The following is a 27986-nucleotide window of genomic DNA, read 5'->3' as shown; positions in this document are numbered from 1 at the left end:
GCACAAGAGCTGTGATTGGCTGACTCTAATACGAACGACGCCACTAGGGGCGGGCCGTAGAGGGGCGCAAGCGCACTGCGTTGGGAGTCTCGGGACCCTTTTCCGAGAGGCTATGGCGCTCAACAAGAATCACTCGGAGGGCGGCGGAGTGATCGTCAACAACACGGAGAGGTGAAAACACTGCGGAAGGATCCTGGAGGAGGGAAGGGCGGGTGTGGGAGGTGGGAGGGTGGGCAGTTGGGGGTAAACCCGTGAACAGGATAAACTGTGGGGGTGCGGTGGGTGGGGGGTAACGGCTGGAGGCGGGGCCGGAGGCAGGAGCGGCGGGGATGTCGCGATTGGCCGGGGGTGGGGCGGCTGGAGGGGGACGGGGCTGTGGGAGACAGGTGGGGCCCTGGGGGTCGATGACTTCAAGAGGTGGGAAGAGCTTTAGACAAAAATAATTGCCGCTTACTGGGCGGTTGCTACGTGCCAGGCCGCGCTCCTCTTCTGCCTCATTTGATATGTAAGTGCGGCGCGGCGGATGCTGTGCTTACAGCTAGGGAAACTGAGGCGCGGGGAGGCTAAGTAACTTGCCTGCGATCACAGAGCTGTAAATAACACAGATGGGACTCCGGGAAGGACGACTTTACTCTGAAGTCAGTAGGCTTAACTACAGTACAGAGCCTTCCAGCATATTCCAGAACTGCTGAGCGTCCAGATGAGAAACTGAGGCCCAGAGGTGCAGTTAAATAGATGTTTGTCAAATGCCCAACACATCTCCTAGCGTGGTGTCCGTCCTTGTGTCTGTCTCTTGAATGCCTGTTGACTTGGGTCACCTCCCAGAGCAGAGGTCTCCCAGCCCTAGACTTTCTTCCACCTCCCAACCCCAGATCGATTCTGTTGTCTCTTCCCCCCTCTCTGGACTTCTTGGTGGCTTCTCCCTTGCTCCTTGGGCGCTGGGAATTAGATCTAGCCTTGGTTGAACTGTACTGACCCCGAAATGCTTCTTGAAGGCAGAAGGCTTATGAGGAGTCTGAGTCCCCAGAAGAGACTTGGTGGGATCAGAGCCTTGTAGCCTGCCACAGCCAGCGCCCAGGAATGCTTGATGAGTCAGGAGAACGCCTGGGCTGCCCTGGCTTCAGAATGCTGATGGTCCCACCTGCTCAGGGTCTGCGGGACCAGCCTGTTCTGGTAATGACCTCTTTTCTCTGAGCTGTACTTCTTAAATAAATACACACACACGTGTATATATATAAGATATATATACATATTAAGAGTTATTTATTTGAGAGAGGGAGAGGGCCCGTGCGAGCACAGGCATGGGGAGGAGCAGACAGAGAGAGAGAATCCACAAGCACACTTCCTGCTGGGCTCAGAGCCCCATCTGAGGCTCGGTCCCAGGACCCTGAGATCATGACCTGAACAGAAACCAAGGATCGGCCACGTAACTGATCTGCCAAGCCACTGAGGCCCTCTCTGAGCTGGACTTCTCTGTGCTGGTGCCAGTCCGCTTTCCCACTTACCTTCCCCAGTGAAGACAGTTGTGACACTTGGGAGGAGGAGGAAGACAAATGGAACCGTGTGAACTTGGACCTTGTTATCGTATAATCAGAGAAACCTCACATTGTTCCCGATTTCTAAGTCTCTCTGTGTGCGAGCCAGTCCCGGGCCTGGAAAAACACTTTTGATGCCATTTGGTAACATCTCCTGGGACTATGTTTCTTTCTCAGTGGGGCTTTGTGGGACAAGAATGTGTCTGTCCTGGTGAGCCTCCTACCTGGCTTCAGGCTCTGTGCTGCTAAATAATGGGGTGCCTTGCTTTAGAAGATACTTCGGTCTCATTCCTGAAAAAAATTGTGCGTATGGCAATTGGAGTTTAAATCAGCATTTAAAATTCTATGGTAAAATACCGAGCCTCACTCTTCAAGTGATGAGTCCCTTCGAGAGCGATGAAAGCCGCAGATTCTTCCAGGAAAGTGCGCGGACACCATCATCTCAAGGGCTTCATGGACTCCCAGCCCTGCAGATCCAGTTCAGGAAGCCCAGGTTTAAAGGAACCGTGACATAAGCTCTTTGGTAATGCGTGATCGTGTCTTAGAGGGTTTATATATCAGTACTAATAAGCCAATGAAAGCAGACACTTATAAGGACTCAGAAGAAAATGGGAGAGTCAACCCCGGTAATCTAACGAGATTTGAGGGATGATGGTGTGATGGCTTTAATGTCCTCGGCTTTTCTGCTGTGGTCACCTGGAGAGGTGTATATGTGGGGCTTCGGGAAATTCTGAGACCCCCACCTTGCTCATCCCTTCCGAGGCTGTATTAACGGTTTCCTTGCAGCAGTGTCCAAACAGGTTTGAGACCCGATGTGCCAGACACCTGCTTACGGGGAGAGGGCCCAGTCCCTGGGGAAAGCGGGGCATGGCTCCAAGCTGGCTCATCAGGGCCTGTCCTCGTTTCTCATCCCAGCATCCTGATGTCTTATGACCATGTGGAACTTACATTCAATGACATGAAGAACGTGCCCGAGGCCTTCAAAGGGACCAAGAAAGGCACCGTCTACCTTACCCCTTACCGGGTGAGTCGCACCATGTGACGGTTTGAAAGCTCATGGTTCCTGGGGGCCATTGTGAGTCTTAGGTCAGCCTCGTGAGCCCGGTGGCCTCTGAACCTGGGGAGCGTTAGTTCCTTACTCCACGTGTTTCTGTCGCTTGCTCCTGGGTTCTAGAACCACCAGCCTCTCTGAGCAGCTGAACCGATCCCAGGCCATTGAATCCATGCGGATTCTGGAACAGTCCCTGTAAAATCCTCATGTTGTTGGGTGCAGCTGCTGGGATGACTTGGGCCCGGAGTGGGGAGCTGTTACGACTTTGATTTCTGTAAGAGCAGCCCACGAGGTCTTTGTGCATGACCAGAGGGACAAATGTGGTAAACAGGATACAGCAGTGCGCCCAGAGCTTCCAGGCTGGGCAGACAGCCCGCCTCAGCCCGGCAGAGCCAGGAGTGCCAGACTGCAGCTTGGGCCTTGCCTGCGAATGACCCAGGCCGACTGAGAGCCTTCCAGAGAAAGACAAATGGCCATTCTTGGAAAAGGTTCACTGCCCGTAGCTACCAAGAGTTAGATTTAAAGATGGTTGGAAGAGGGGCGTATCTTCAAGTTTTCCTCGCCGCGACTTAGCGGAGACAAAGGAGCCTGAAACCCTCTATCCTGGTGACATCTTCAGTCCCAGATGGAAGGGTTTTAAAAGAGGGTTTCCAAGTGCAGGCTGGGACCGTCCTGCTGTCCCGGGAGCCAGCACCTCCTCCCACTCCTTCACGCTCTGTTCTGTGAAGCTTGGGCTGTGCCTCCTCCTTCTGGAAGCCGGCACCGCCCTCCCCAGCCTCCCTGCCCGACCTCTGTAGCCCCTCACTTGCCTGGCACATCTACCACGTCACGGCAGAGCAGCCTGTCCCTCTCGGGTGTGCTGTGATGCTGTGAGCGGCATGTTCTCCTCGTGCACTCCCACGTTCAGCCTCTCCAGCCAGACTGCACGCAGGCCCTTTCACTTTTTTTTTTTTTTTTTTTTCAGATTTTATTTATTTGATAGAGCACAAGCGGGGAGCAGCAGGCAGAGGGAAAAGGAGAAGCAGACTCCCCACTGAGCAGGGAACCCGATGCAGGGCTCGATCCCAGGACCCTGGGATCGTGACCTGAGCCGAGGGCAGACCCTTATCTGTCTGAGCCACCCAGGCGCCCAGGCCCTTCGCTTTCAGAGCTCTCTCCAGGAGCTGCTGGTGCAGAGAGTGCCCTGGGGCCGACTCCTCACACACAGGAAGTGAGAGCCGAGCGGGCAGGGCTGTGGCATGGGCACTGATGGCTCTCCTCCTGTCTCTCTGCAGATCATCTTTCTGTCCAAAGGCAGAGATGCCATGCAGTCCTTCATGATGCCGTTTTATCTGATGAAGGACTGTGAGATCAAGCAGCCCGTGTTTGGTGCAAATTACATCAAGGGAACAGTGAAGGCTGAAGCAGGAGGTGAGTGATGGGGCTCAGGGACAGAGCACGGCTCTGGCCACGCCTCTGCTGTCTTGGAGACATCCTCTCTGGCTTTTTCTTTTTTTTTCTAAGATTTTATTTATTCATTTGAGAGAGAGTGCGCGCACAGGCAGGGGGATCAGCAGAGGGAAAGGGAGAAACAGGCTCCCTGCCCAGCCAGAAGCCTGACTTGGGGCTCAATCCCAGGACCCTGAAATCACGACCCAAGCTGAAGGCAGATGCTCAACCGGCTGAGCCACGCGGGCGCCCCAGTCTTTGGCTGTCTTAACCACCCCCAGCCTTGTCCTCTTCCTGGCTCTGGATTAGCTCCCACGGACCCCCTGCCAGGGCTGCCAGCTGTCGAGCAGAGGTGGGCCTTTGAATGACAAGAGCTAGGAGAGGCTGACATTGAAGGTAGCAGCTCGTCTCACCTTTTCAGAGTGAAATCAGCCAGGTGACTTGAAAAAATAAGTAAAAATGATTATCGTGACCTGGGGAGTATGTTCACATTTTAGGTGTGGGAAGACCTGTGTCAGGGCTTGGGAATGGCCTTTTCCCTAGAGCCAGGAAGAGCCGGCTGCCCCTCTCCTGCCTGGAGGTGCCTTGCTTGGTGGCGGGCAGGAGACCCCAGAGACCTCTGTGTTGAACTTGGCCTCCCCCTCCCAGCCAGCCAGGTTGAGTCTTGCTCTCTAGGGGCTCACAGTTCTCCTCGGGCAGAAGCCAGGCTAGAGGGGCCAGGGGTCCAGGGTCCAGCAGGCCCCTCAGGAGGGATCTGCTCTGAACTTGAATGTCTCTTGTTGCTGAAGGAAACTGCTCAGGAACTTGCTTCACGGAGGGGTGGGAGGCTCTAGTGCTGATGATCTTCCCCAGCTGGGGATGGGATAACTGGGCAAGCTGGTTCCAAGAAAGAAAAGTCCCCTGTCCTAAAGAGTGTCCTGCGGACACGCCGTGTGGGTGGCGCTCGAGAAGCAGCTGTGCGGGCAGGCGGGCGGGCGCTGTGGAGTCTGCCCTTTCCCCAGGGGCGCCGGACAGAGACCCCGAGAGAATGGAGAGCCTTCTCTTTGGGTGTAACCTGGGTTCTTTTCCCCGAGCTGTTGACGGCCCTGTTCCCCTCCCAGGTGGCTGGGAAGGCGCTGCGTCCTACAAGTTGACCTTCACGGCAGGGGGCGCCATCGAGTTTGGACAACGGATGCTACAGGTGGCATCTCAAGGTATCAGCGCTCTGAAAGTTCGGGGCGAAGGCATATTTAAATGTGTGGGTTTTAGTTTGTTCGTTTGAGTTTGTTTACTTTTTGTTTTGTTTTTTTTAAGCACTCGAGAGAGAAGTCTCTGGGCCCCGGGCTGACCGGGGCTGGGAATTGGGAAGGAAACTTGTTATTACTCTGGCCTGTACCTCAGAGGCCAGGTGTACCTGGCCTGGAGCCTGTATGGGACATTGGGACAAAACTCTTTGGACTCCAGGACGTTTTACTGTGGCCTCATAAAAACAAGAAACCCAACCATTAAGCTCCTGTACAACAGTTTAAAGTTCAGCAGACATCCCCGTGTTGTCCCCAGCTCACCCCAGCCGCATCTGGGACCCCATCCCCGAGCCTCCCTCTTTGTGTCCATCCGTCTGTCTGTCCACCCCTGTCCTGGCCATGCCCTGGCCTGTGTCCCCATCCAGATCCCTCACTTCCTCTCTGACGGAGGCCAGCTCAAGCAGGGGTGGGGAGTGGAATGGGGCGGGGTGAGGCGTGTCTGCTCTGCACATTCCGGGGACCCTGCAGCTCCCCTCAGTAGGCGACACTCACTTCTCTCTCCCCTTGTACTTATTTATAGCCTCCCGAGGCGAAGCCCCCAATGGAGCCTACGGGTATTCCCACATGCCCGGCGGGGGCTATGTCTTTCCCCCGCCAGTCGCCAATGGAATGTACCCCTGCCCTCCTGGCTACCCCTACCCACCGCCCCCACCTGGTGAGTGTGTCCTTCGCTGCCCAGCCCTCACCCCACCCACCCAGGCCAGGGGGTTGTCGAGGGGAGACTTCAGGACGGACAGAGGAGCTGGAGAGGCCCGGGAGGTGCCTGCTGAGGGAGCCGGGGCTGGCTTGCTCACTGGGTCCCTTTCTCTCTTGCTGAGCAGAGTTCTATCCGGGACCGCCCATGATGGACGGGGCCATGGGGTATGTGCAGCCTCCCCCACCGCCCTACCCTGGGCCCATGGAACCTCCGGTCAGCGGCCCTGATGTCCCCTCCACTCCTGCAGGTGAGACCCTGGGCCGCTCCCACTCCTGGGGGATCAGCCCGCTCCTCTCCAGGGCTGCACGGAGAGCCGCAGAGAATGGCTAGAGCTTGGCCGGGAGCCCCAGATGGTGAATGAGCCCTGGCCTTGGCCTAGTCCAGGAGACCGGCAGTGCGGTGGCTGCTGGTGGAGATCTGGACCGCAGCCCCCTTTCTCTCCCCCAGCTAGCCGGGTGGTACCCTAGGGCAGGGAAGGTCTCCCTCTGTCAGTCCGGTCATCCATCACCGGAAGGTGGCAGTGTGCCCTGGGCGGGATCGTGGGGCGGATCAGGTCGGGAGCGAGGGCTCGGAAGGAGCTGGAAGGAATCGGGTGGCACCAGCCGTCGGGAGCGGGACCTGGCGGGAATCTCTCCCCGCTGGGGCTGACACCAAGTGTGTTTGCTCTCGAAGCTGAAGCCAAGGCTGCGGAAGCGGCGGCCAGCGCCTATTACAACCCGGGCAACCCGCACAACGTCTACATGCCCACGGTGAGCGGGCGCCGGGCGCGGGCGGGCAGTGTGCAGGGCTCGGGGGCGGCAGGGGGGAGACCTTGTCTGGTCGAGAACCTTCTAATTGAGATCTTTCTTCCTTCCTTAGAACCAGCCTCCGCCACCTCCCTACTACCCCCCAGAAGATAAGAAGACCCAGTAGACCCCTCCCACCCCTGCCTCCCACCCCTCTTCCCTTCCCTTCCCCTTGGGGCTGAGACTGGGGCTGGGGGTGAGGGAAGCGCCTTGTTCTTCCTCCAGGTCTGATTATAAACCACTTCCCAGGAACTGGTGTGGAGGGAAGGGGGGGCCCTTGACTCGGGAGCCGTGCCCCCCGCTTCTAGCTCGGAGCCCGGGGCACTGCTCGGAACACTTCCCTCTCATCGTCTCCGGAGCTCTGCTCAGAGCACGGGCCTCCGTCTCGTTCCTGTCTTGCTCTAGTAGCTTCTGCCCACAGAGGGACTCTCTGGCCACCTCCTCTTCCACAGTCCAGCTCCCTCGTTTTGGAATCCACTTTCTACTCCGCCTTGTGAACTCCCTCAGACCAGCCTCATGTCTTCCTGGGGGCCCCCGCCGGGCCCCCCCACATTCCCTCCGCTCCGGCCTGTGCCTCACTGTGGAAGGCCACCTTCCCGCCGGACTGTCAGCCCACATTCCGATCCCAGCCAGCCTCCAGCCCCGTCACGCTCACCTTCCCCGCCCCGCCCTGTCCTTGGTCACCTGTTGCCACCACTTTGACTTGGGGGGCTTCCCCGTGAGCATCCAAGGGGTGGGCGGCATCAGGCCAGGCCGCTGTTTCCCTCCAGATAACGTTTGGCTTCTGTTGCCCTCTGCCTTCTCTCTTTCCCTCTAGAAGGGGCTTCTCAGACTGGAACTGGAGAACGCATGTTCATGCCATCATGCCACTTGGGGGCTGCTGGGTGGGCTGGAACAGAGGTCCCTGCCCCAGGGGCCTGGCCTGAGCCTGTGTGCTGACTGTGACCTCTCACCAGCCCCTGCCCCTGCCCTCTTCCCTTTAAGCTTCATGCCTAACCGGTGATATGCCCCCTGGATGCACTAATATTTGCTCTTCATTTGCTTCTGGACTGGCCATGAAGTGAGGAGATGGTTATTTAATGAGAATTCCCTATTTATTTGACAAAAAACAAAAACAAAAAAACCCAGTTAATATATTAATGTTAAATAAACCCTCTTTGCACCTTGATTTGTTTGCTGAAAATGTGAAGTAGTAAAAATGCAGTGACTGGACCCTTTCTGGCTCTGTGTGTGGTGACCAGTGTGAGCTGTTGGGAAAAGAGACCGGTCTGGCTGCTGAGAGCCCCGGGGGGGGGCTCTGGGGAGACCGTACCCTCCCCGTGCGAGAGCCCCTTGTTCCCACAGCACTCTGAGGCCTGCTCAGGCCGGGAAGGCCTCCCACTGTTCCGTGGTGGTTACTCAGCAACTTGGCCCACCCGGGGGTCCCCTGGGGCCAGCCAGGCGCAGCCCAGCAGCTGTCCTGGGCCTGAGGCCTTGGAGGTGGACGCTGGCCTGCTGTGCTCACCTCCTCAAGGAAATGCAGCCCTGGCCCCTGTCTCCGGCCATGAGGTGTTTGCGGGAGGAACATGTCCCCCAGTCCCTCCAGTGTGTGACTTCTTGGGGACCTCTGTGTCTGGGAGGAGGGGAGCGGAGGAAACAGCCAGAGTCCTTCCCGGGGCCTGCACCCTGCTGGGCCCGGGCCTGGCGCGGGCTGTGGGCACGCCACCGGTGGGTCTGGAAGCCCTGAGACAGCCCAGCGCTGGAGCGCGGGAGTGTCCATGTGTCTGTCCCTCCTGGCTGGGCAGCACTGCCTCTCCAGCCGCCTCCTCTGGCCAGCCTCGCCCAGGAGCCCCTGGAGTTGGCTCGGGCCCCTACAAGGGCATCTGAAGGGAGCACCTCCTGGCAGTCCTTGTGGGGGCGGGGGCGAGGGCTGTCTCCGCCCCGCATAGCTTGGCCCCGTCACCTTGGTGGAATGTCACCTGTGGGCTGGAGCGAGTTGAGCCACCAGCTGCGTGCTGGGGAGATGTCTCTGGAGCCTCCACCCTGTGCCCTTCCCACCCCCACCCTGGGTCTTCGCCTGTTCAGGGAAGTCTGTGGGTGAGAAACCGCCCCCCACCCCAAGCCAGGGCATCTCCCCTGGGTCCCTGGTCCGGCTGGGCACATCCGCACTGTGGGGCAGGCCCTGACGCCCCCTGCCGGGGAGTCCTGGACACCCCCCCCCCAAAACGTGCACCAGGGCCTCTGTGGGAGGGCGGGGTGGGGTGGGGCTGGGCCCGCCCGCTGGGGCCACCTGCCTCCGGCCAGAGACAGTTCCTCCAGGATCCCAGGCCGGCGGGAGGCAGGGAGGTGTAGGCCTTTGAGATGGTGAAACCCTGACCAGAACCCGCGCACCGGCCTGCCCGGCCCCACCCCTCCCTGGCGCAGGGTGGCACCCGGTGCTCTTTGCATAATCCTGTGGCTTCTCTATCTTCCCCCCGCGGCCCAGCGGCCACCATGGCGACACTGCTCTCCCACCTCCAGCGGCGCCCTCCCCTCGTGCGCCAGGCCATCAAGATAAGGCGGCGCAGGGTCAGAGACCTGCAGGATCCGCCCGCCCACGGCGCTCAGGAGGTAGGGGTGACCTCGGGGAGGAGGCGGGTGGCCAGGGTGGGGCTCTGCGGTCTCTGGGCGCGGGAGTCGTCCTCTCGCGGGCTGGGGTTGAGGATGCGGTCCCCTTCCCCGCCTGTCGCGGCTCCTGGGCAGGCCCTTCTGGGTTGGCCGGCCGGGGTCTGCCGTGTGTTCTCTGAGCCATCCTGGGCCTCGGGTCTGGGGTCGCAGCCTCTCTGAGTCCCCTCCCTCTGGAGAGGCCACCCGCCCACCCTAGCCTCCGGTCTTCCCGCTCCGAAGACACCTGCTCCACTAGACGGGGGGTGGCCCTGCTGTGGGCCGGGCGGCTTGGGGATCCGCTGAGCGGTCCCCAGGCCTGCCTGGCACGACCCTCGGTCTCCCACCTCCACTGCTGGGCCTCACTTCCGCCGCTCGGGTGCGGAGCGTGGCCACCCGATAAGCAGAGCTGCTTCCTCTGGGGAAGGAAGGGAGGGAGGCTGGGGCCACGGGTGCAGAGAGCTCATGCTGCCGGGGCCGCTGAGCGCCAATGGACCTCAGCCACGGCGGGCCAGGGGACGAGGAGGGCGGCCCAGGGGCTGGACTCGCAGGAGGCCCGCTGTGGGAACAGGTGTGCGGTGCTGGTGGGTTGGAGGCTGGGAACTAGGGACCCCGCAGCCCCCGCCTGGCCTGGCCTGCTCTGGGAGGAACCGTTGCTGCTGTCTGAGCCCTGGTCCAAGCCTCGGGGCCACCTTGTCTTTTCACCTTGCTCCCCAGATCGAGCCTCCATCCCACCACCTCTCCCCTGAGGAGGTAAGAATTGGAGTGTTGGGGAGGCAGGGAGGTGCTGGGAACACAGTCCTTGGGTACTGGCTAAGGCAGGTGGCCACACGGCGGGCGGGGGGGGGCGCGGTGGGCACTTCTGGGCCTTAACCCGCCACGCCTGTGCACTGTGGGCGCCTTGTCCCAGCTTTGGCCGTGCTGAGTTGGTGCCAGGATGGGCTGGGGGGCAGGGGCTCACCTTGCAGTGGGTGGCCGGGGATTCCTGAGGTGACCCTGCCGTGTCTCAGCGGGCCCTGCTCTACGAGGAAGCTCTCTACACCGTCCTGCACCGCCTGGGGCAGCCTGAGCCCGGCCATGTGCGAGAGGCCTCGGAGCTCCTGTTGTACCTGCAGGAGGTGAGTGCGGCCCCGCTGCGCCCGCCGACCTGCGGCCCCCACCCAGGAGTCCTCTCTCCCCTGCCCTGTGCCCCCAGCCTCCCACGCTCCTGCCCCACCAGGCCTTCCACCTGGAGCCCGAGGAGCACCAGCAGATGCTCCAGCGCGTCCAGAAGCTTGAGGTAACCCTGGTCCAGGACCAGCCTGGGGCAGCATTTGGGAAGCCCAGCTCCCTCTGGGACTCAGGCTCACACTTCTGTCCTTCTAGAAGCCAATATTTTGTCTGAAGGCAACCGTGAAACAAGCCAAGGGCATTCTGGGCAAAGATGTCAGTGGTGAGCAGCGGGGGCGGGACCCTGAGGGCCCCCTTCCCAGCCCCTCCTCCTCCCCAGCGGTCTGTCCCAGAATCCAGCTGGAACTCCCAGCTCCCAGAAGTCCCCTGGGCGCTGTTGGCCCCAGGGCCTTTGAATCTGGGATGGGGAGGGACTCTGCCCCTGGATTGGGGTGATGAGGGCGTCTCCCGGGGAGCCCTCCGACACCCAGGTGGCCTTGTCCTCCCCCTCCTCGCCAGGATTCAGTGACCCCTACTGCCTGCTGGGCATTGAGCAGGGGGTGAGCGTTCAGGGGGGCAGCCCTGGGTCCCGGCGTCGGCAGAAGGCTGTGGTGAGGCACACCATCCCGGAGGAGCAGACCCACCGCACCCAGGTCATCGAGCAGACCCTCAACCCTGTCTGGGAGGAGACTTTCATCCTGTGCGTGGCCCTGCGCCAGCCCCTGTCCCCTCAGGGAGAGCAGCATTACTTCCTGGCTCAGGGGAGGGGACTTGGCTTGATTGGAGGCGGGGCCTGCTCTCTAGGCCAGAGACAGACAAGTGTGCTGGGAGGGTGTGGAGGGTTGGGCCCCTCTGGATTGATCTGGGGGCTAGGCCCAAGCCTTACCTTAGGGGAGGGAGGAGGAGTTTGCAAGGAGGGGCTCAGAGGGGACAGTGGGTAAGTGGGGGCTGGGAGCTTCCCAGGACAGGCTCTGGCGGGGTCCGGCCCTCCAAAGCCCTCAGCCTGGTCCTTTTCTCCCCATAGGGAGTTTGAGGACATAAGCAGCTCGAGCTTCCATCTGGACATGTGGTGAGGGGCCTACCCTGCCCGTAGGGGTCCAGGAGAGGAGGGGGGGCGGCATTCAGGGTGGCAGAACCTTCTCCCGGAGAGGTCAAGGGCTCCCGGGACAGCCTCTCTGTCTCCTGCCCACACCTTGGCCCCCGCAGGGACATGGACACAGTGGAGTCCGTCAGACAGAAGCTCGGGGAGCTCACAGATCTGCATGGGCTGCGAAGGTGAAGACCCCGGGAAGAGGTTTCTGGGGGAAGGAAAGTGGGCTCCCTCTGCCCTCCCTGTGTGTGCATATCGGTTGCTGGGCTCTAGGCTGTGTCAAGGCCCGGGGGCCGCAGGAGGGGGACAGATCCCAGCCAGACACCTCAGTGTCTTGGCCCATCCCTCTCATGGCCCCTGCCTGGAACAGGATCTTCAAGGAGGCGCGGAAGGACAAAGGCCAGGACGATTTCCTGGGGAACGTCGTCGTAAGGCTACAGGTGAGTGGGGTCAGGAAATAGGGTTTTGGGGGAGGGACTCTGGACCCACACCAAGCATGGGCCTGGGCCGCTCCCACCTGTCTGGCCCCCCAGGACCTGCGCTGCCGAGAGGACCACTGGTACCCTCTGGAGCCCTGCACCGAGACCTACCCCGACCGTGGCCAGTGCCACCTCCAGTTCCAGCTCATTCACAAGCGGGTAAGTCTGGGGCCAGGAGCAGGGCATCTTCCAGTGGCCCGTCTGGGTTGGGCAGGCTGCCCCCGAGGACAGGGTCCTCTCCTCATGGCCACGCCGTTGCAGAGAGCTCCGGTAGCCAGCCGCTCCCAGCCCAGCTACACGGTGCACCTGCACCTGCTCCAGCAGCTGGTGTCCCATGAGGTCACCCGGCACCAGGTACTGCCCTCCCTGTGCTGGAGGGGGAGTGGGGTGCGGGGCATGCTGGCCAGGTCCTGACACCCTGCTACCCCGTGCCCTCAGGCAGGCAGCACCTCCTGGGACGGGTCGCTGAGTCCCCAGGCTGCCACCATCCTCTTTCTCCACGCGACACAGAAGGACCTCTCTGACTTCCACCAGTCCATGGCGTGAGTGCGCCTGGGAGGGTCGCCTGGGAGGCGCCAGCCTCTCCCTCCCTGCCTGTGCGCCTACAAACTGGCAGGCCAGAGTCTAACCCTTGCAAGATCTCTGTTTGGCCGCAACCATGTGTGTCAGGTTTTGAGTCCACTGCCTACTTTAAAAATCTGGAGATTTTCCATACAGAGTCGCAGCTCCAGCTTCCTATGTACCCCAAGTGCCGTCGTCCTGCTGGGCCACAAGGGGTCACCCATGGCAGAGCGCGGGGCCTCCCCAGCCCCTCACGGCTGCCATTGGCCTGAGTCACTCCCTGACACTCTCTGAGTCCCTTCTGGGCATTTGAATTTGCTGCCCCTGCCCCAGAGGTAGCCTTGCGCCCCAGCTCCAGGCGTCTGGTTTCAACAGATTGGTGCGCTGTCATTTCCATATCCCTGGCGAGGGCCCATCACGTCCCCTGGGCCCCCGTAGGTTGTGGGAAGGTGTTCGAGTGCAGGTGAGGTGTGCGGGGCCAGGGCCCACCAGGTGGGTGCAGCCCGGGGCCACCTCGGACACTTGGCATTTGAATAGGGGGTGGACGGAGGTGGGGACAGGACCGCTTGTGGGACCACGGGCAGGTCGGTATCCCCGGACAGGTGGGGAGCAATGCAAGTTTAATTTACATGTTTGAAAAGCACCTTCATGGGGGTTCCCCAGGAGGTCGGTGGGGGCGGGGCATCTCGCTGTTCCCCCCCAAGCCCCCCGCTGGCCCGCTGAGGGCTTCCCGTGTGCCGCAGGCAGTGGCTGGCCTACAGCCGGCTCTACCAGAGCCTGGAGTTCCCGAGCAGCTGCCTCCTGCACCCCATCACCAGCATCGAGTACCAGTGGATCCAGGGCCGGCTCAAGGGAGAACAGGTGGGCGGCGCAGGGGTACGCGGAGCGCGGGGCGGGCAGGGCTGGGGGAGCCGGCTCCGCGGCCCGGGCCCCTGGCTCAGCCCCTGATGCTCGGCCCGCAGCTGGAGGAGCTGGCCGCCTCGTTCAGCAGCCTGCTGGCCTACGGCCTCTCCCTCATCCGCAAGTTCCGCTCTGTCTTCCCCCTGTCTGTGGCCGACTCCCCGGCCCGGCTGCAGTCTCTGCTCAGGTCAGCGGCTCCCCCTCCCGCTCCCTCAGTGGGGTCGGGAGCAAGGGGACCCCCTGGGGGGCGCCCGCTGCTGCTGTGGGTGGAGGGGCCCGGGCACAGCCGCCTGTCTCCACAGGGTCCTGGTACAGATGTGCAAGATGAAGGCCTTCGGAGAGCTGCACCCCGACAGCGCCCCTCTGCCCCGGCTGGTGGCCGAGACACTGAGGGTGCGGGCGGGGCTCACGTTGGGGACGAGGCGGGCGTGGGCCTGAGCCTGGCGGCCTCCCCGCTCACCGCCTCTCTGCCCGCAGACTGGCACCACCGAGTGGTTCCACCTGAAGCAGCAGCACCATCAGCCCATGGTGCAGGTGAGGGGGGGTTTGGGCAGGGCAGGAGGGGGCGGGCGGGGTGCTCGGGCCCTTGTAGGCCTGAGCTCGCTGCCCCTCTGTCCCTGCCAGGGCTTGCTGGAGGCAGGCAAAGCCCTGCTGAGCCTGGTACAGGATGTCATCGGCGACCTACTCCAGTGCCGGCACACGTGGAACAAGATCTTCCAGAAGTGAGCACGTGGCTGGCTAGGGAGGTCGCGCGGCGGGGGCTCAGAATGGGGACCGGGAGGGCCCCGGAGGTGCTCCCGGGTCACACCTGTGGCCTTCCTTGCAGCACGCTCAAGGTCGACCTCTTCTCCATGGCTTTCGTGGAGCTGCAGTGGCTGGTGAGTCTCCCCGTGGGTCTCCAGGCTTTGCCCTCCACCCTGGCTCCGGAGCCCTGTCCCACGGCCTGCCCTTTGCAGGTAGCCAAGCGGGTGCAGGACCACACAGCGGTGGTGGCAGGCAGCCCCGTGTCCCCGGAGATGGGCGAGAGTCTGTTCCAGCTCTATGTCAGCCTCAAGGAGCTCTACCAGCTGCGACCAGGCCCCGAAGACAGGTAGGTGGGCAGCTGGCTGTTGGCACAAAAGAGAGGAGAAGGTCAAGGAGGGTCCGTGCTAGCCCTGGAATTCCCCGGGCTGAGCCCCAGCTCTCCTTAGGCTTGGAGTCCTGGCCCTGGACGGCTTTCACCGCTGGTTCCAGCCCGCCGTCCCCTCCTGGCTGCAGAAGACTTACAGCGTGGCCCTGGCGCGGGTGCAGCGCGCGGTGCAGATGGATGAGGTAGGCGCGGGGCCTGAGACGGGGCCCGGCTGTGGGGCTTGGGGCTCTGCTGGGACCTCTAGGATGCGCAGAATTGGTGACCAGCTCTTGAGGCCAGTTGTGTGTACCCCGCTGCCTCCTGATACCCCTGGTTTTAACTGTGGCTTTCCTTTCCAGACCGATCTTTGCAGCCTGGGGGTCTGGGTGGAGCCTGCCTGCCCCTTGTAGCCCCCTGCCCACCTGCTTGGTGGCAGTAGAGGCTCTGAATGCCTGTGGAAGGAAGGAGGGAGGGAGGGCCGTGAATCTGGCCAGCCCTGAGCCCTCCTTTCTGCACCCTCCCCCCGCCCCAGCTGGTGCCCCTGGGTGAACTGACCAAGCACAGCACATCTGCCGTGGACCTGTCCACCTGCTTCGCTCAGATCAGCCACACTGCCCGGCAGCTGGACTGGCCCGACCCAGAGGAGGCCTTCATGATCACCGTCAAGTTTGTGGAGGTGCAGCGACTTCACGTGCCTTCCCCATCTTCCTAGGACAGCCTCGTTTGACGTGCCCCGATTCTCCCAAGCTCCTGCCCTAGCAGCCTCCGAGGGGCTAAGTCTTAAATCCCCAAGTCACTGAGATTTCCGTGCCTCCCGCACTGGGGCCCCCCAGATGCCCCCCGCACTGATCGTCCTCTCCCCACCCCAGGATACCTGTCGGCTGGCTCTGGTATACTGCAGCCTTATAAAGGCCCGGGCCCGTGAGCTCTCTGCAGGCCAGAAGGACCAGGGCCAGGCAGCCAACATGGTAAGGACCAGAGCCGGATGTCGGGCCGGGGGTGCGGGTAGGGACGGCCGGTCCCGGCAGGCTCGGGAGGCCCACATCCCTGTGCGCCTGCCCTCAGCTGTGCGTGGTGGTGAATGACATGGAGCAGCTGCGGCTGGTGATCGGCAAGCTGCCCGCCCAGCTGGCCTGGGAGGCCCTGGAACAGCGCGTCGGGGCCGTGCTGGAGCAGGGCCAGCTGCAGAACACGCTGCACGCCCAGCTGCAGGGCGCGCTGGCCGGGCTGGGCCACGAGATCCGCACCGGCGTCCGCACCCTGGCGCAGCAGGTAATCCGTCCCCCTCGCGGGGACCCCACCCTGCCCATCCTCGGCCTGAAGCACCCCCAGCAGGACTTGCCACCCCTTCCTGAACTGAAACTCGGGCTCCCAGTGACCTCACCCTGTCCCCCGTGCTCACGCCCCGGCCTCCCTCCTGCTGTTTTGTGTCCCCAGCTGGAGGTGGGCATTGCCACGCACATCCAGAAACTCGTGAGCGTCAAGGCGTCTGTCCTGCCTGAGGATGTGAGTGGCCCTCCCCGCTCACCGTTGCCAAAGGGGCTTAGGGTGGCAGGGGCAGAAGGCCGTGGGTGTCGGAGATGAGTCCCCCAGACTTGGGCAGGAAATGTTCCCTCCTGGGCCTCGGTTTCCTCCTTGGATGCTAAGGGGGCAGGGGTGGGTCATTCCATGGGCTCTCCCCGAATCCGCCTGGGGACCGCAGGCGGGGAGGGCTTAGCCTCGCAGCCAAACTGATGTGGGTGTGCAGCCTTCTGAGTTCCCTGTTTCTGCGAGCCTGCCGACTTCGGCGTGCTCACCTGTCCGGGGGCAGAGAGAGTGATGCCACCTTCGTTGTCTGGGAGAAGGTCACTCCGTCATTCAGCAGCTCTCTAAGCGCGCTGGCACGGGCGTAGATTTAGGCACGAGGTGTGGATCGGGGAGGAAAAGTGACAAAACTCCTGCCTTCCCGGAGCTCACATTCCGCCAGGGGAGGTGGAGGAAGAGCCAGAACCATAGCTGTGCCCAGAATTACACGAGTGTGTGTGTGCAGTGACGCGTTAGTTAAGTACTGGAGAAAATGAAGATTTGTATTCATATTTGTGGGGTTTTTTTTTAAGATTTTTTTTTTTAAAGATATTTTCAGACAGAGAAGGTCTTACTCAGAGGGTGACAGCTGAGTTAGGACCTCGAGGAAGCCAGAGAAGGATTCCGGAGGGTTTCTAGGGGAGGGCATGACCAGGCCCTGCGGCAGGACAGTGCACGGGCCGCTGGAGGGCCCTGGAGGAGGTGGGGGCAGCCGGAACCCACCGCGGGGAGGGCTCACTCAGCTCGGGCACACATTCTGAATGAAGCAGGCGAAAGCTCCTGGCCCTGTTTCCTCTTCCGAGTCAGGGCATGGGCATGGGCCACAGCCAGACTTGCCGCCCCCCCCCCCTCCCCAGGCCATTCTGCCCCTGATGAAGTTTCTGGAGGTGAAGCTCTGCTACATGAACACCAACTTGGTCCAGGAGAACTTCAGCAGGTGTGCGGCGGCCTCCCGCTCCGTGCCCCCCCCCCGCCCCGCCCCTCCTTCCTGGCCTCGGCCATTTTCAGGGGAGGATGCGACCAGCCTCTGCTTAAATGCTCACTCCTAGGGACAGGGAGCTCACTACTTCACACACCTGCCCAGTTCCCTTTAGGCTGAGCAGAAAGCCGCCTGCCCTTTCTCCCTTAGCCCTGGGCTTTCTGTCCCTCCTAACATTACAGGCAACTGGTGTCTCTCCCAGGATCCAGGGGAACTTCTCGTTGGGGTCTCTCTTAAAGCAGGGGTCCGGCACACCAAGGCAGCAGGACTAGAGGTCAAGGACGTGGGCTCTGGCCCACCTGGATTCAGACTCTGGTTCTGCTGCTGCTGGGTGGGTGCGTTGAGCGGATTACTCAAGTTTTCCATGCCGATGGTCACAGTTCTGGCCTCTAGTGAGGATCAAGTGAGTCACATGGGGTCCCAAGCGCAGCCCCTGTGCAAAGGAAGTGGTCGGTGCTGAGCTGCCCGACGATGACCGTGGGTCCTCCCCACAGGAACTGGGCTCTGAGGCTGCTGCCCCTCCCCCCGGAGGTCCACTCCCGGTGGCTAGGGGGGCCCAGGGAGCCCACCGTTGTTATTTCTCGGGCCACAGTATGCCAAGTGTTCAGCCGGAACAGTTAGATCTCCACTGCAGGGACTTGGCTCACTACAGTCTCAAAAGCAGTTAGAACACGGGTGCACAGGAAGTCCGCGAATCGCGAATATGCTCAGTCCGTTAGCTGCCTTGAACGCGACCTTCCCCACTCTTAATGACGCAACCCCATTTTTGCTTTTTGTGCTGAACCGTGTGACTCTACTTTGACATGTGATTTCCGTTATTTCAGGTAGTTGGCAGGACTGTGGCTTGGTTGCTACTTTTTTCTCCCCTAGGGGTAGTAGATGCTTATCCGGGTCGACATCCTATTCATTTTCGCCACTCCCGTATTGAATCATCATTCTGTCACTGGGGGACCAGCCTTCCCCGCCCCACCTTCTTGTTGGGGTTTGGTAACCCTCCTGAGGAAGGTTCTTTGCTAGGTTGTGAAGCATGCTGGTTGGGACTGGCCCCATCTGTCCCCCTTCCCCCCACTCCCCTGTACTTGTCCTCCTTCCATCAGGAGACCGGCCCTCCCTCCCTCTACTCCTGCCTGCTGCCCTGGTCCCAGCCTTACCTGAGAAGCAAGTGGGAGTGGGAGCGTGGGCTGGGGAAGAGCTGGGGGTGAGCCTGGGTCCCTTTCTCAAGAGGGTCTCTGCTTCCCCCTCTTCCCTGCTCCTGGGCTGGACTGGCGTCCCTCTGCCCCTCCCCGCCAGTCTCCTGACCCTGCTCTGGACCCACACGCTCACGGTGCTCACGGAGGCGGCTGCCTCCCAGCGGAGCTGCCCCCTGGCCTCCAGCAGGCTGAAGGTTGCCCTGCAGGTAAGAACAGCCGGGCCAACAAGTGATAACGCCGGCTGGGGACAAGTGACCGTCCTGGTAAGGTCACCTCTGCCGTCTCACCCCTAGAATCTGGAGATCTGCTTCTACGCAGAGGGCTGTGGCCTGCCACCCGCGGCGCTGCACACAGGCGACTTCCAGGTAGGGGGCTCTTGGTGAGCTGGCCGGGTAGGGGGAACCTGCCTTTCTGTGCTCACCTGTGTCCAGTACCAGCTGCATCATTTACAGGGCCCGGCACAGAAAGAAAACGTGGGCCCCTTTTTCCAAAAATTACTAAGAATTGAAAGCAGCAACAGAGCATTCAACCAAGCAGAAGGTTCTTTAAACTCGGTGACGGGGCGGCTGTGCAACTGTGTGGGGGGCACAGCTGTGAAGCCCACCCTGTCTGTGCCTCGGCTGTCCCCCGGGGCCACCCCGAGGCTGCGTTCCCCAGCCGAGGCTCCTCGACAGCCGGAGCTTTGCTATCACATCGCTGCCGGCACCGGACGGGGGTGACTGGGACAGCTCAGGGGGCTTCTCAGCGGCGCCTCGTTCCCAGGCTCTGCAGAGGGACCTGGAGCTGCAGGCGGCTTCCAGTCGGGAGCTCATCCGGAAGTACTTCTGCAGCCGCATCCAGCGCCAGGTGAGGCTCTTTCCCTCCGCACCGCCCCGGCGCACCTGCAGCCCCGCCTCCCCTCTGCCCCACACTGCCCCTCGCGCTCCACCCCTAGGCGGAGACCACTTCTGAGGAGCTGGGGGCGGTCACAGTCAAGGCTTCCTACCGCGCCTCTGAACAGAAGCTGCGTGTGGAACTGCTCAGCGCCTCCAGCCTGCTGCCCCTGGACTCCAATGGTGAGTGCAGGCTGCCCACCGGCTTCTCCCCGCGGCCTCACTCTGTACCCCCCCCCCCCCAACGTCCCCCCGCGTCCCTGGCTGTTCCGCTCTCCCGGGAGGGAGCGCTGGGTGCATTTCCTTCGTGCTACCAGGAGGGGGCAGTGCTGCTGAGCAGGGCACAGCGGCGGGAGCTGGGAACTGGAGGCGGGGAGCTGGGATATCCTTGGCAACGTCACCTCCCCAGGTGACCTCCCCACTTGCCAGGCTCCAGCGACCCCTTTGTCCAGCTGACCTTGGAGCCCAGGCACGAGTTCCCTGAGCTGGCCCCCCGGGAGACCCAAAAGCACAAGAAGGACCTTCACCCCCTGTTTGATGAGACCTTTGAATTGTGAGTGGGTTCCCTGCTTGCCACCTTCCCCAGCCCTGGACTTCCCTCCGCCCTGCTCCTGCCACCTGAGGCCAGTTCTGAAAGGAACGCATTTGGGTCCCAGGGAGGGGCAACGGAACAGGGGTTTGCTGGGACCCTGCGAGGAGGAGTGGGACTGCAGGGGAGGAGGCCCCCCACCTGTTGGACTTAGAGACTCGCTTCCAGGAAGTGGTCCTGCTCCTGAGGTGCTCTGTTCCCCAAGACAGGAGGGTCTGGGGAACACAGGCCCCTGGTTTAAAGTCCCAGCCCGCAGAGGAGGCGTCCGTCAGGGCACACGCCAGGCTGAGGAACGCCTTTGCCATCCTAATCCCCACCTGTCTGCTCTCAGCCCTGGCCTGTCCTCAAGAACCAGTGATGAGCGGTGTGTGGGGGTGGGTGCCAGTGACCATGTAGGGGGCCAGGCCGCTGAGCCCGACGCTCTCCCCCACTCAGCCTGGTGCCTGCTGAACCATGCCTGAAGGACGGAGCTTGCCTCCTGCTAACAGTGCTGGACCATGACACGCTGGGGGCTGATGACTTGGAAGGGGAGGCCTTTCTGCCACTGCATTCGGTGCCAGGCCTGACCGGGACTGAGGAGCCTGGCGAGGTGCCTCAGACCCGCCTGCCCCTCACCTACCCTGCACTCAACGGTAGGCCTGAGCCCCAGGGCAGAGGCTGTGGGGGCTTCGGGTGCAGGGGAGGGGCAGCCCATGAAGGTCAGGCAGTGGCCCCAAGGGAAGCGAATGAAGTTGGGGTCAGAGGAACCCCTCCTTGGATGTGGAAGCCAGTGGAGTCAGCGTGGTGTCTCGTGTTGCTGAGTGGATCTCTCGGTCTGATCGGGAGAGCAGTGAAATCTGGGAGGCCAAGTGCTGTGTGACTGTGCAGTGTGGGGGGAGGTCACCGGAAAGTCTACCTGGGGAGAGAGGCTGGGTCTCCGACGGGGGCGCACAGGCCAGGCATTCTCCAGGCTGGACAGTAAGAACAGGGGACACGTCTGAGTGCTTACTACGGGCCATCTGTGAGCACGATGCTGCAGCCGCCTCAGGTGTCAGCTGCTAGTACCGCTATTTTACAGATGGGTAAACTGAGGCACAGAGAGGTTAACTAGCTAGCCTGCGGTTCTAACAGTTGGACCCCGAGGCGCACCTCACTTGGCCTCTTCCAGCGCACGTCAGGTTAGAGTGTCGGTGCCAGCGCCGTCACGCGTCTCGCCTTATCCGTCAGGCTGTCCTGTGAGCTTGGCTGGTGTGTGTCCATCACTGGTTTCCAGGATGGCTGGAGAATGGGTCCGTGCTGTGTCCCCTGCCACTGCCCAGGCACTGCCTCCCCCTGCCGCAGTCTGACGCCCAAATGCCTCTCTCCACAGGGGACCCCATCCTGCAGCTGCTGGAGAGCCGGAAGGGTGATCGGGAGGCCCAGGTGTTTGTGAGGCTGCGGCGGCAGCGGGCCAAGCAGGCCTCCCAGCACGCCCCAAGGCCAGGGCAGTAGCCGTGGAGGTTAGGGATGGGGCTGGGTGCCCAGTAGGGGCGGGCTTTCCTGAAAGGTCTGGGTTCTCCCCACCACAGTGCCAGCCCCCCAGCCTGGCCGAATGCTCCAGAAGGGCCCTGCTAGTCTGGGGAACCCCAGCGTGTGGAAGGCCCAGCGTGAAGATCCCCTCTGGTCCTTCTGCCAGAGCAGGGGCCCGTGGTGCTGGTGCCAGGACCCTGTTAGTATTTATATTCCCTCCTTCCTGCCCTGAGGCCGCCTTCAGCCGTGGCCTCCGCCTTCTCTACCAGATCTCAGCGCCAGGGGGCGGGGCAGCGGTCTGTGGCTCCTGGGGGAGACGCTGCTCTGGGCTCTGGCAGAGCCGGCTCAGCCATCTGTTTCTGGCAGGCCCGTTCCAGTCACCGGGGTGGAGGTTAGGCTCCCTTGGGCCTATTCTTTAGCACCCTACCTTGGTTCACTGGGGCTAGGGCTACGGCACAAAGCCTCCTGGGGACGGGAGGGGACCCTGCCAGAGACGAGGCTACAGCTGCCCTGGTGGGTAGGGCGGCGGCTGTAATGAGGGGAGCCTGGGTCCTCTCCTGAGGTGGCTGCCAGTGTCCAGGCCGGGGAGCCTAGAGCCAAGGACCTTCTGGCTCTCAGAGGTGAAGGCTGGCAGGCAGTGGGGTTGGCGAGGAGCAGCAGAAGCAGAAAAGACGGCTTGGCCAGCCGTGTCTGCTGAGGACACCTCCTCCCTGGGACAGTATCTGCCACTTAGGGACTTTCTTAGCAAAAATAAAAGAAGAAAAAGCAATCCATTGTCCTCTAAGGAACTATACCGTTGGCCTGCATCGGGGCCCAGAAGATTATAGTCAGGCCATGCACACCCCCTCCTCAGCTGTCGGGAGACCTTGAGCTGCCCCTGACCTGGGGCCTGGCCCACCCCTCACTCCCCCATGTTCTAGAGCAGGCGTGGGAGTAACTGATGCACAAGCAGGGCTTCACACAAAACATGACTAGGCATGTCAGTTTGTGGGTGCTGCCTGGCACTCCGAGGGGAGCACTGGGAGCCGGGGGAGGGGGTTCTCCCACGAGTGGAGGCTGAGTGGCTGTTTGAGGGCTTAGAGGAGCAGGGTCCTTGGCCAGGCTGGGACCTAGTCCAGGTGGACCCTGTATTGGTAGTCAGAGCCCAAGGCCATGTTGTCATTCTAGCTGTATGACCCTGTTTGAGTCCCTTAACCTTTGTATGATGTGGGCTGGAGGTCAGATGAGACCATCTTCAAGGCTCCTTTCAGCTCTGAACCTGAGCCCCACACAGAGCCCAGTGGGTGCATTTTCTCACGGCCACCGGCTAGGCCAGCTCTGAGCAGGGGAAGCAGGTGGCTCAAAGGCTGAGACCCTCCTCCTCCTCCTGCTTTTATGAGAAAGCAGTATGTGTCTGCTTCTCTGGGAGACGACGAGGGGCCTGTTGTCTTCCGCCAAACAGGCATCAGGTCCCAGCCGATAGTGGGTCCCTGAGTCCTAAGCCTAGGAAGTCCCCAGGGCTAAAGGTCTCCCAACTCATTTGCACCAGCAGGCCTGGGTGGGAGGGCACTTGAGCTCTGTCTAGGGGCCTGGAGCCACCTGGGGGCTTGAAGGTGGCGGCGGCTGCCTAGCCACACCTTGGGTGGAGGCCTGAGCTCTTCCGTGGCACCGCTGGGGCTGGCTCGTGGCTGAGGGGGCCACGCTAACTCATCAGAGGCTCTTATTTGGGGCCCTACTCTCCCTCACCCCCATGTAAACAAGCTGCGGCTGTAAGTTCATATTTTATTTCCAATAGGTTTGGAGCTTTGTTGATTTTTGAATTTTTGTAAAAAAAGTTTTCACTTAATTCATTGAAAGCCCTTTCGTGCTGAGCCCAAGGGGGAGCCTGGGCCAGGCCAGACCCTTCACAGCCCTCTTGCTCCCACCCCAGACCCCCAGCGCTGGGACAAGGGTGGCTTCCCTCCACCCGCTCTGCCCTCCCGCCCCCGCTGCATCTTTCTGTACAGAACAATTTTTAAAATGGAAGCTAAGACACAATATACACTGGACAGGCACGCACATACACGTACACAGGCGTCTGCTCCAAACGGGCAGGACGTCAGCTGCACTCAAGAGAGCACCAAGGAATGCATACGGAGCCCCTCCCAGTGAGGAGGGCAGGGCCTAAGCCCCACCTTGGTCCCCAGTCCGCAGCTCCTTCCCGCCATTTGCCCTGCTAGCTGCCAGAGGGAGGGGAGGGAGGGGGTGACGCTGATAGCAGCTAGAGGGTTATGAAGAGGGCAGTGCCAGTCTGGTAAGGGGTCCTGGGGCCAGGGAGGCTGCTCTGGGGGCCCGGAGGGAGAGGACTGAGGTGGACCCCTGGCCTCAGGAACCTGAGGGGTAGAACTCCCGGGCCTTGCCCCTCAAGGAGCTTCAAGGGCCCAGGGATGGGAGCGGGGCTGGCCCCTGCAGCTTTGGCCTGCCAACCCCAGACTAAATACACATTTGGTAAACCTAGGAGCTAGGCTGGCTTAGACCCCAGCACACCCCCCTTCTCAAGCCTCGTGGCTGGGAACCAGGTCTGGCCCTGGGGATGTCCACACCCCTGGCTCTGGCCATGGCCTGGGGAGGTGCAGTGAACAGGGCCCGCCCTGAAGGCCTGGTTCCTCCCCTTGGCCCCTTTCAGCTTCCTGCTCGGGCCCCAGGACAAAGTTAAAACTAGTTAGTTTTCCTACATTAAAAAGAGACAGAAACATATCCCCCGCCAAAAAGCCTGTGGGCAACGAGAGGACTATGTCTCTGCAGTGGAAAAGGAGAGAGTGGGCAAGGGCAGGGCTGCAAAATAGTTTTTTCTTTTAAAAAGTGCTTGGTAAGTCTGTTTTAAAGTGTGTGTCTATATCTATGTACAGATATACACACAGACACTGTTCACACACTGCTGCCCACGCATACCTGCACACGTACAGAAATGTATACATATAATCATATACATATACATACATACATACATACATACATATATATACTTTAAAAAGTCCTAGGTAAGAAGATCTGAGCCAGGCCGGGGCCAGGCCTGCAGGGTCACGACTGGAGGGTGTGGGCCCGGCTGGGCTGGCAGACGGGGCAGTCGCTGCCCTCGGCACAGAGCTCGCACAGCACGGCGTGTTGGCACGGCAGCACCGCTCGGTTCTGCTCCTGACACTTAAGGCATTTCACCGACTGCATGTGGAACACGGCCTGGGGAGGGAGAGGGATACCGTGTCACTGGCCTGGCCCCGAGGCGAACCAGCAGCTCTCTCTGCATTCACTTCAGCCCCCTTGGGGCAAGGAAACCGAGGCACAGAGCTCAGCAGCACGCTCGCAGGCCTCAGCCAGCAAGTGAGAGAGCAGAGCTGGAGTTCAGGGTGCTGCCCTCGGCTCCCAAAGTCTGCTCCCAGCCCCCCTGGGGAGGGGGAAGGCCCAGGGATGCTCCACAGCTCCCGCCCGGACAGGCTCTTCCTCCCACAAAGCCTCTGCCTCGTTTGCTCCTGCAGCGACCCTCAGTCCCCACATGAGAACAGTGAGGCCTGGCTACAAATGCCCGGAGAAGGAAAGAATGGGCTTTTCTGCTGTGCCATGCTCCCTGGGCATCCAGCCGGGCACCTAGGAATGCAAAGTAGCCCTGGGGACCTAACTGTTCTGGAACGTGTGTTGGTATGTGCAGGGCTCACAGGAGGAGAAGCATCCCGATGCCCCTGAAGGCCCAGGCCTAGTGATGTGTCCTGGGTCAGCACCGCCCAGAACTGGGGGGTGGGGCGGGCACTGCTACATCTCCACCTCCGCCTTTCTCAGCTCCCCCAGAAGGGACACTTCCTCTCCTCCAGGGCAGCACCCTGGGTCGGCCCAGCAGGTGGGCAGAGGCTCTCAGAAGGAAGAACCGTGGCCCCATCAGAGTCCAAGTCCTGAGGCTGCTGCATGCCCCACCCGGCGCTCCCCTGACCCCCGGGGCTGACCTTGTCCACTTGTTCCAGGTGGGCCCGCAGCTGCTTCTGGAGGGAGTAGAGGGTGGAGAGCGAGAGGGCCTCCAGGTCAGAGAAGGTGGGCAAGGCCTGCGGGTCGGGGCCCGAGTGCAGCCGCTCCAGCTCTTCCTGCAGCTTCTTAACCTGCCCCTCCAGTGCATCCCGCTGCTCCCGGGCCAGCTCGCACTCGGCACCTGCTGCGCTGGCCCGCTCACCGGCCTCCTCTGCCTCCTTCTTCCAGGCATCACAAGCCTGTGGGCCCAACACACAGCGCCTCATCATGACGGCCCCCTGCCCCCGTGTCCCCTGCAAGCACCTCTCTGGGAGCCTGCATGGGCCACTTGTGGCTGCAGGGCCTGCTGGGGAGGGAGGAGGCGGGCACTGCCTGCAGAGAAGAGAGATGTCAGGGCCTGCAAGAGACCCTCTGTAGGCAGGGCAGGGGGCTGAGCCCACCACAGCAGGGGAGCACTAGGCAGATCTGGGGATGCTGCGGGTGGACGGAGGAACCATCTTAGGATCTAGAACCTTGGACCTGGAGCCCTGGAAAGTTAGGGCTTCCGGGGAGAGGCCAGCAGTGCTGTGGGACCAAACCAAATAACTCACAGTGGGAATTCCGGGCCTGGGACACCAGCCACCCCAGGGTCCTGATTGGCAAGGGAAGTGTTTCCACGGGAGAAAAGAGTGAATAAAACTGAGTTTCTGCTGCCCTCCCACCGCTGCACCTGCTCTAAGATGGGCTCAGGCTGGATGCCAACTGGCCCTGGGAAGGCGAGTGGGTGTGGGAGCCCGTACCTGCTTGGCCTGCTTCCAGGACTCCTCCCACTGCTTGATGGTGCCGTTAGCTTCTTCGAGCTCTTGCCGCAGCCGGGCCAGCTCAGCAGCCCCTGGCCCTGACAGGAAGGCAGGGGAAGTGCCCGGGGAGAAGCTACCAGAGGCAAAATGCTCCCAGATGCTGCTATTCATCCCGTTCAGACCTGCCTCAGGAAAGGGAGGGACATTAGAGCCCGGAGGGTTTCAGGCCTGAGCCCAGGCCCTGGTCCTGTCCAACCCTGTCTGGGAAGCTTCGAGGGGCGAACTGCGCAAGGCCTCAGCAATGTCGGGCTGGGGAGCCTCAGGAACGTGCGGGGCCCACGGTCGCATCAGACCTGCTTGAGCACTGAACGTCGGAGGCTTGGCATCCTCAGCATTTGCCTCGCAGGGTGATTCAGGGGACTTGGGAAGTGCTGCAGGGAGAGGAGCTGTAAAGGCGGCGATCTGTGACTGTGAACTGACTTCTGGGCTAGAGGGAGGGGGAGCCTTCTTGCACCTTCTGTAAGGCCTGGGAGGAGCGCAGGGGCAAAAATGCAGCCCAGAGCCTCAGATGATGGCACAGCTGGAGCAGGAGGAGTTCGGGGAGTCCTGGGTTCTTTCCCCTTGTTTTACGATAAAGAAACAAATAGGGGCGCCTGCGTGGCTCAGTGGGTTAAAGCCTCTGCCTTCGCCTCAGGTCATGATCTCAGGGTCCTGGGATCAAGCCCCGTGTAGGGCTCTCTGCTCAGCAGGGAGCCTCCTTCCTCCTCTCTCTCTGCCTGCTTCTCTGCCTACTTGGGATCTCTGTTAAATGAATAAATAAAAAAAATCTTAAAAAAAAAAAAAAGAAACAAATACACTGTGTTGCTAAGAATCATGCAAATAGTAGGGGCATCTGGGTGGCTCAGTCGGTGGGGAGTCTCACTCTTGGTATCAGCTCAGGTCATGATCTCATGGGTCCTGGGATCAAGCCCCGTGTCAGGTCCCACACTCAGCAGAGGGTCTGCTTGACATTCTCTGTCCCTCTGTCCTTTCCTCTATGCTCTCTTTTTTTCTTTTTTTAAAAGATCTTATTTATCTATGTGACACAGAGAAAGAGATCACACGTAGGCAGAGCAGCAGGCAGAGGGGGGGGAAGCAGGCTCCCTGCTAAACAGAGAGTCCAATGCGGGGCTCAATCCCAGGACCCTGAGATCATGACCTGAGCGGAAGGCAGAGGCTTAACCCACTGAGCCACCCAGGCGCCCCTATGCTCTCTTTCTCTCAAATATTCTTTTTCAAATTTTATTTGAGAGAACATAAGTGCGGCATTAGAAGCAGACTCCCCACAGAGTGGGGAGCCCGACACCAGGCTTGATCCCAGGACCCTGAGATCATGACCTGAATCTAAGGCAGATGCTTAACTGACTGAGCCACCCAGGCGCCCCATAAATAAGTAAATCTTAAACACACACACACACACACACACACGAAGTAATGAACCCAATACACATTCAGGGCATCTGACTCCAAAGGCTTACTCCATGTGTCCTGCTCTGCGGCCCCTGGAGAAGCCCCCATCTTCCAGAGGGGGATCCATACCCACGTCTGGCCTCCTTCTGCCCACACTTATCATTCTAATAATTTCTTTCTCATTCCCTTCCCCACTGATCTAGCCAGGATGTTCCAGAACCCTCCAAGCAACAGAAGTGTATCCAAAATAAAAGAGCGATGCCATCCTGTGTGGAGAGCCTGAGATGTGCACAATCTATGAGCCTATGTGCTCAGGGGCGAGAACTCAGAACCAACCACCCAGCCCCAGCAGCAAGCTCTTCCCAGGCCCTCCGCCCCACACTCGGGCAGCATTTCCTCTCTTGGAGAGGAGCCACTTCC

At 61.1% G+C, this 27986-nt stretch overlaps 3 protein-coding genes across 5 annotated transcripts in view; 2 read left to right on the top strand and 1 right to left on the bottom strand.

Annotated features, from left to right (window-relative positions):
• The first annotated feature begins 58 nt into the window (after nucleotides 1-58).
• On the top strand, nucleotides 59-7989 carry WBP2 (WW domain binding protein 2). The gene is made up of 8 exons (XM_080826194.1): nucleotides 59-171; nucleotides 2451-2559; nucleotides 3861-3996; nucleotides 5115-5207; nucleotides 5818-5952; nucleotides 6119-6241; nucleotides 6667-6743; nucleotides 6853-7989. The coding sequence occupies exons 1-8, from the start codon at nucleotides 113-115 to the stop codon at nucleotides 6904-6906; spliced, it is 786 nt and encodes a 261-aa protein (XP_080682320.1). The 5' UTR covers nucleotides 59-112; the 3' UTR covers nucleotides 6907-7989.
• Nucleotides 7990-9251: 1262 nt separating this feature from the next.
• On the top strand, nucleotides 9252-22115 carry UNC13D (unc-13 homolog D; the record flags this gene model as incomplete). The annotated part of the gene is made up of 31 exons (XM_080826685.1): nucleotides 9252-9368; nucleotides 10412-10519; nucleotides 10621-10680; nucleotides 10767-10833; nucleotides 11070-11250; nucleotides 11575-11619; nucleotides 11757-11825; nucleotides 12011-12080; nucleotides 12174-12278; nucleotides 12381-12473; nucleotides 12558-12661; nucleotides 13424-13541; nucleotides 13643-13767; nucleotides 13883-13973; nucleotides 14058-14114; nucleotides 14205-14302; nucleotides 14407-14458; nucleotides 14537-14670; nucleotides 14771-14891; nucleotides 15221-15364; nucleotides 15558-15656; nucleotides 15754-15960; nucleotides 16126-16194; nucleotides 17109-17188; nucleotides 18521-18626; nucleotides 18714-18785; nucleotides 19183-19266; nucleotides 19355-19475; nucleotides 19722-19845; nucleotides 20317-20513; nucleotides 21230-22115. The coding sequence occupies 31 exons, from the start codon at nucleotides 9252-9254 to the stop codon at nucleotides 21349-21351; spliced, it is 3240 nt and encodes a 1079-aa protein (XP_080682811.1). The 3' UTR covers nucleotides 21352-22115.
• A 1002-nt stretch (nucleotides 22116-23117) lies between these two features.
• UNK (unk zinc finger) overlaps nucleotides 23118-27986 on the bottom strand; it is a 31032-nt gene continuing 26163 nt past the window's right edge. For all 3 annotated transcript variants that reach the window (XM_080826017.1, XM_080826016.1, XM_080826015.1), the window contains 3 exons: nucleotides 26118-26299; nucleotides 25320-25577; nucleotides 23118-24564 (listed from right to left, as the gene is read on the bottom strand). In XM_080826017.1, the coding sequence (XP_080682143.1) occupies nucleotides 24409-24564; nucleotides 25320-25577; nucleotides 26118-26299 (596 nt within the window). In that variant the 3' untranslated portion in view covers nucleotides 23118-24408. The remainder of the gene's footprint in view (nucleotides 24565-25319; nucleotides 25578-26117; nucleotides 26300-27986) is intronic.

Source organism: Martes martes (genome assembly GCF_963455335.1).
Source record: "Martes martes genome assembly, chromosome: 16".
Classification (NCBI taxonomy): domain Eukaryota; kingdom Metazoa; phylum Chordata; class Mammalia; order Carnivora; family Mustelidae; genus Martes; species Martes martes.
Note: the sequence above shows the minus strand (reverse complement) of the source record. Positions and strands in the feature narration are given on the sequence as shown.

Excerpts from the sequence above, each read along its gene's own strand:
- WBP2 (XM_080826194.1), top strand. The coding sequence starts at position 113 with ATGGCGCTCAACAAGAATCACTCGGAGGGCGGCGGAGTGATCGTCAAC. Across the intron at positions 5,953-6,118 it reads CTACCCACCGCCCCCACCTG|AGTTCTATCCGGGACCGCCC; the intron begins GTGAGTGTGTCC and ends CTTGCTGAGCAG. Across the intron at positions 6,744-6,852 it reads ACAACGTCTACATGCCCACG|AACCAGCCTCCGCCACCTCC; the intron begins GTGAGCGGGCGC and ends TTCCTTCCTTAG.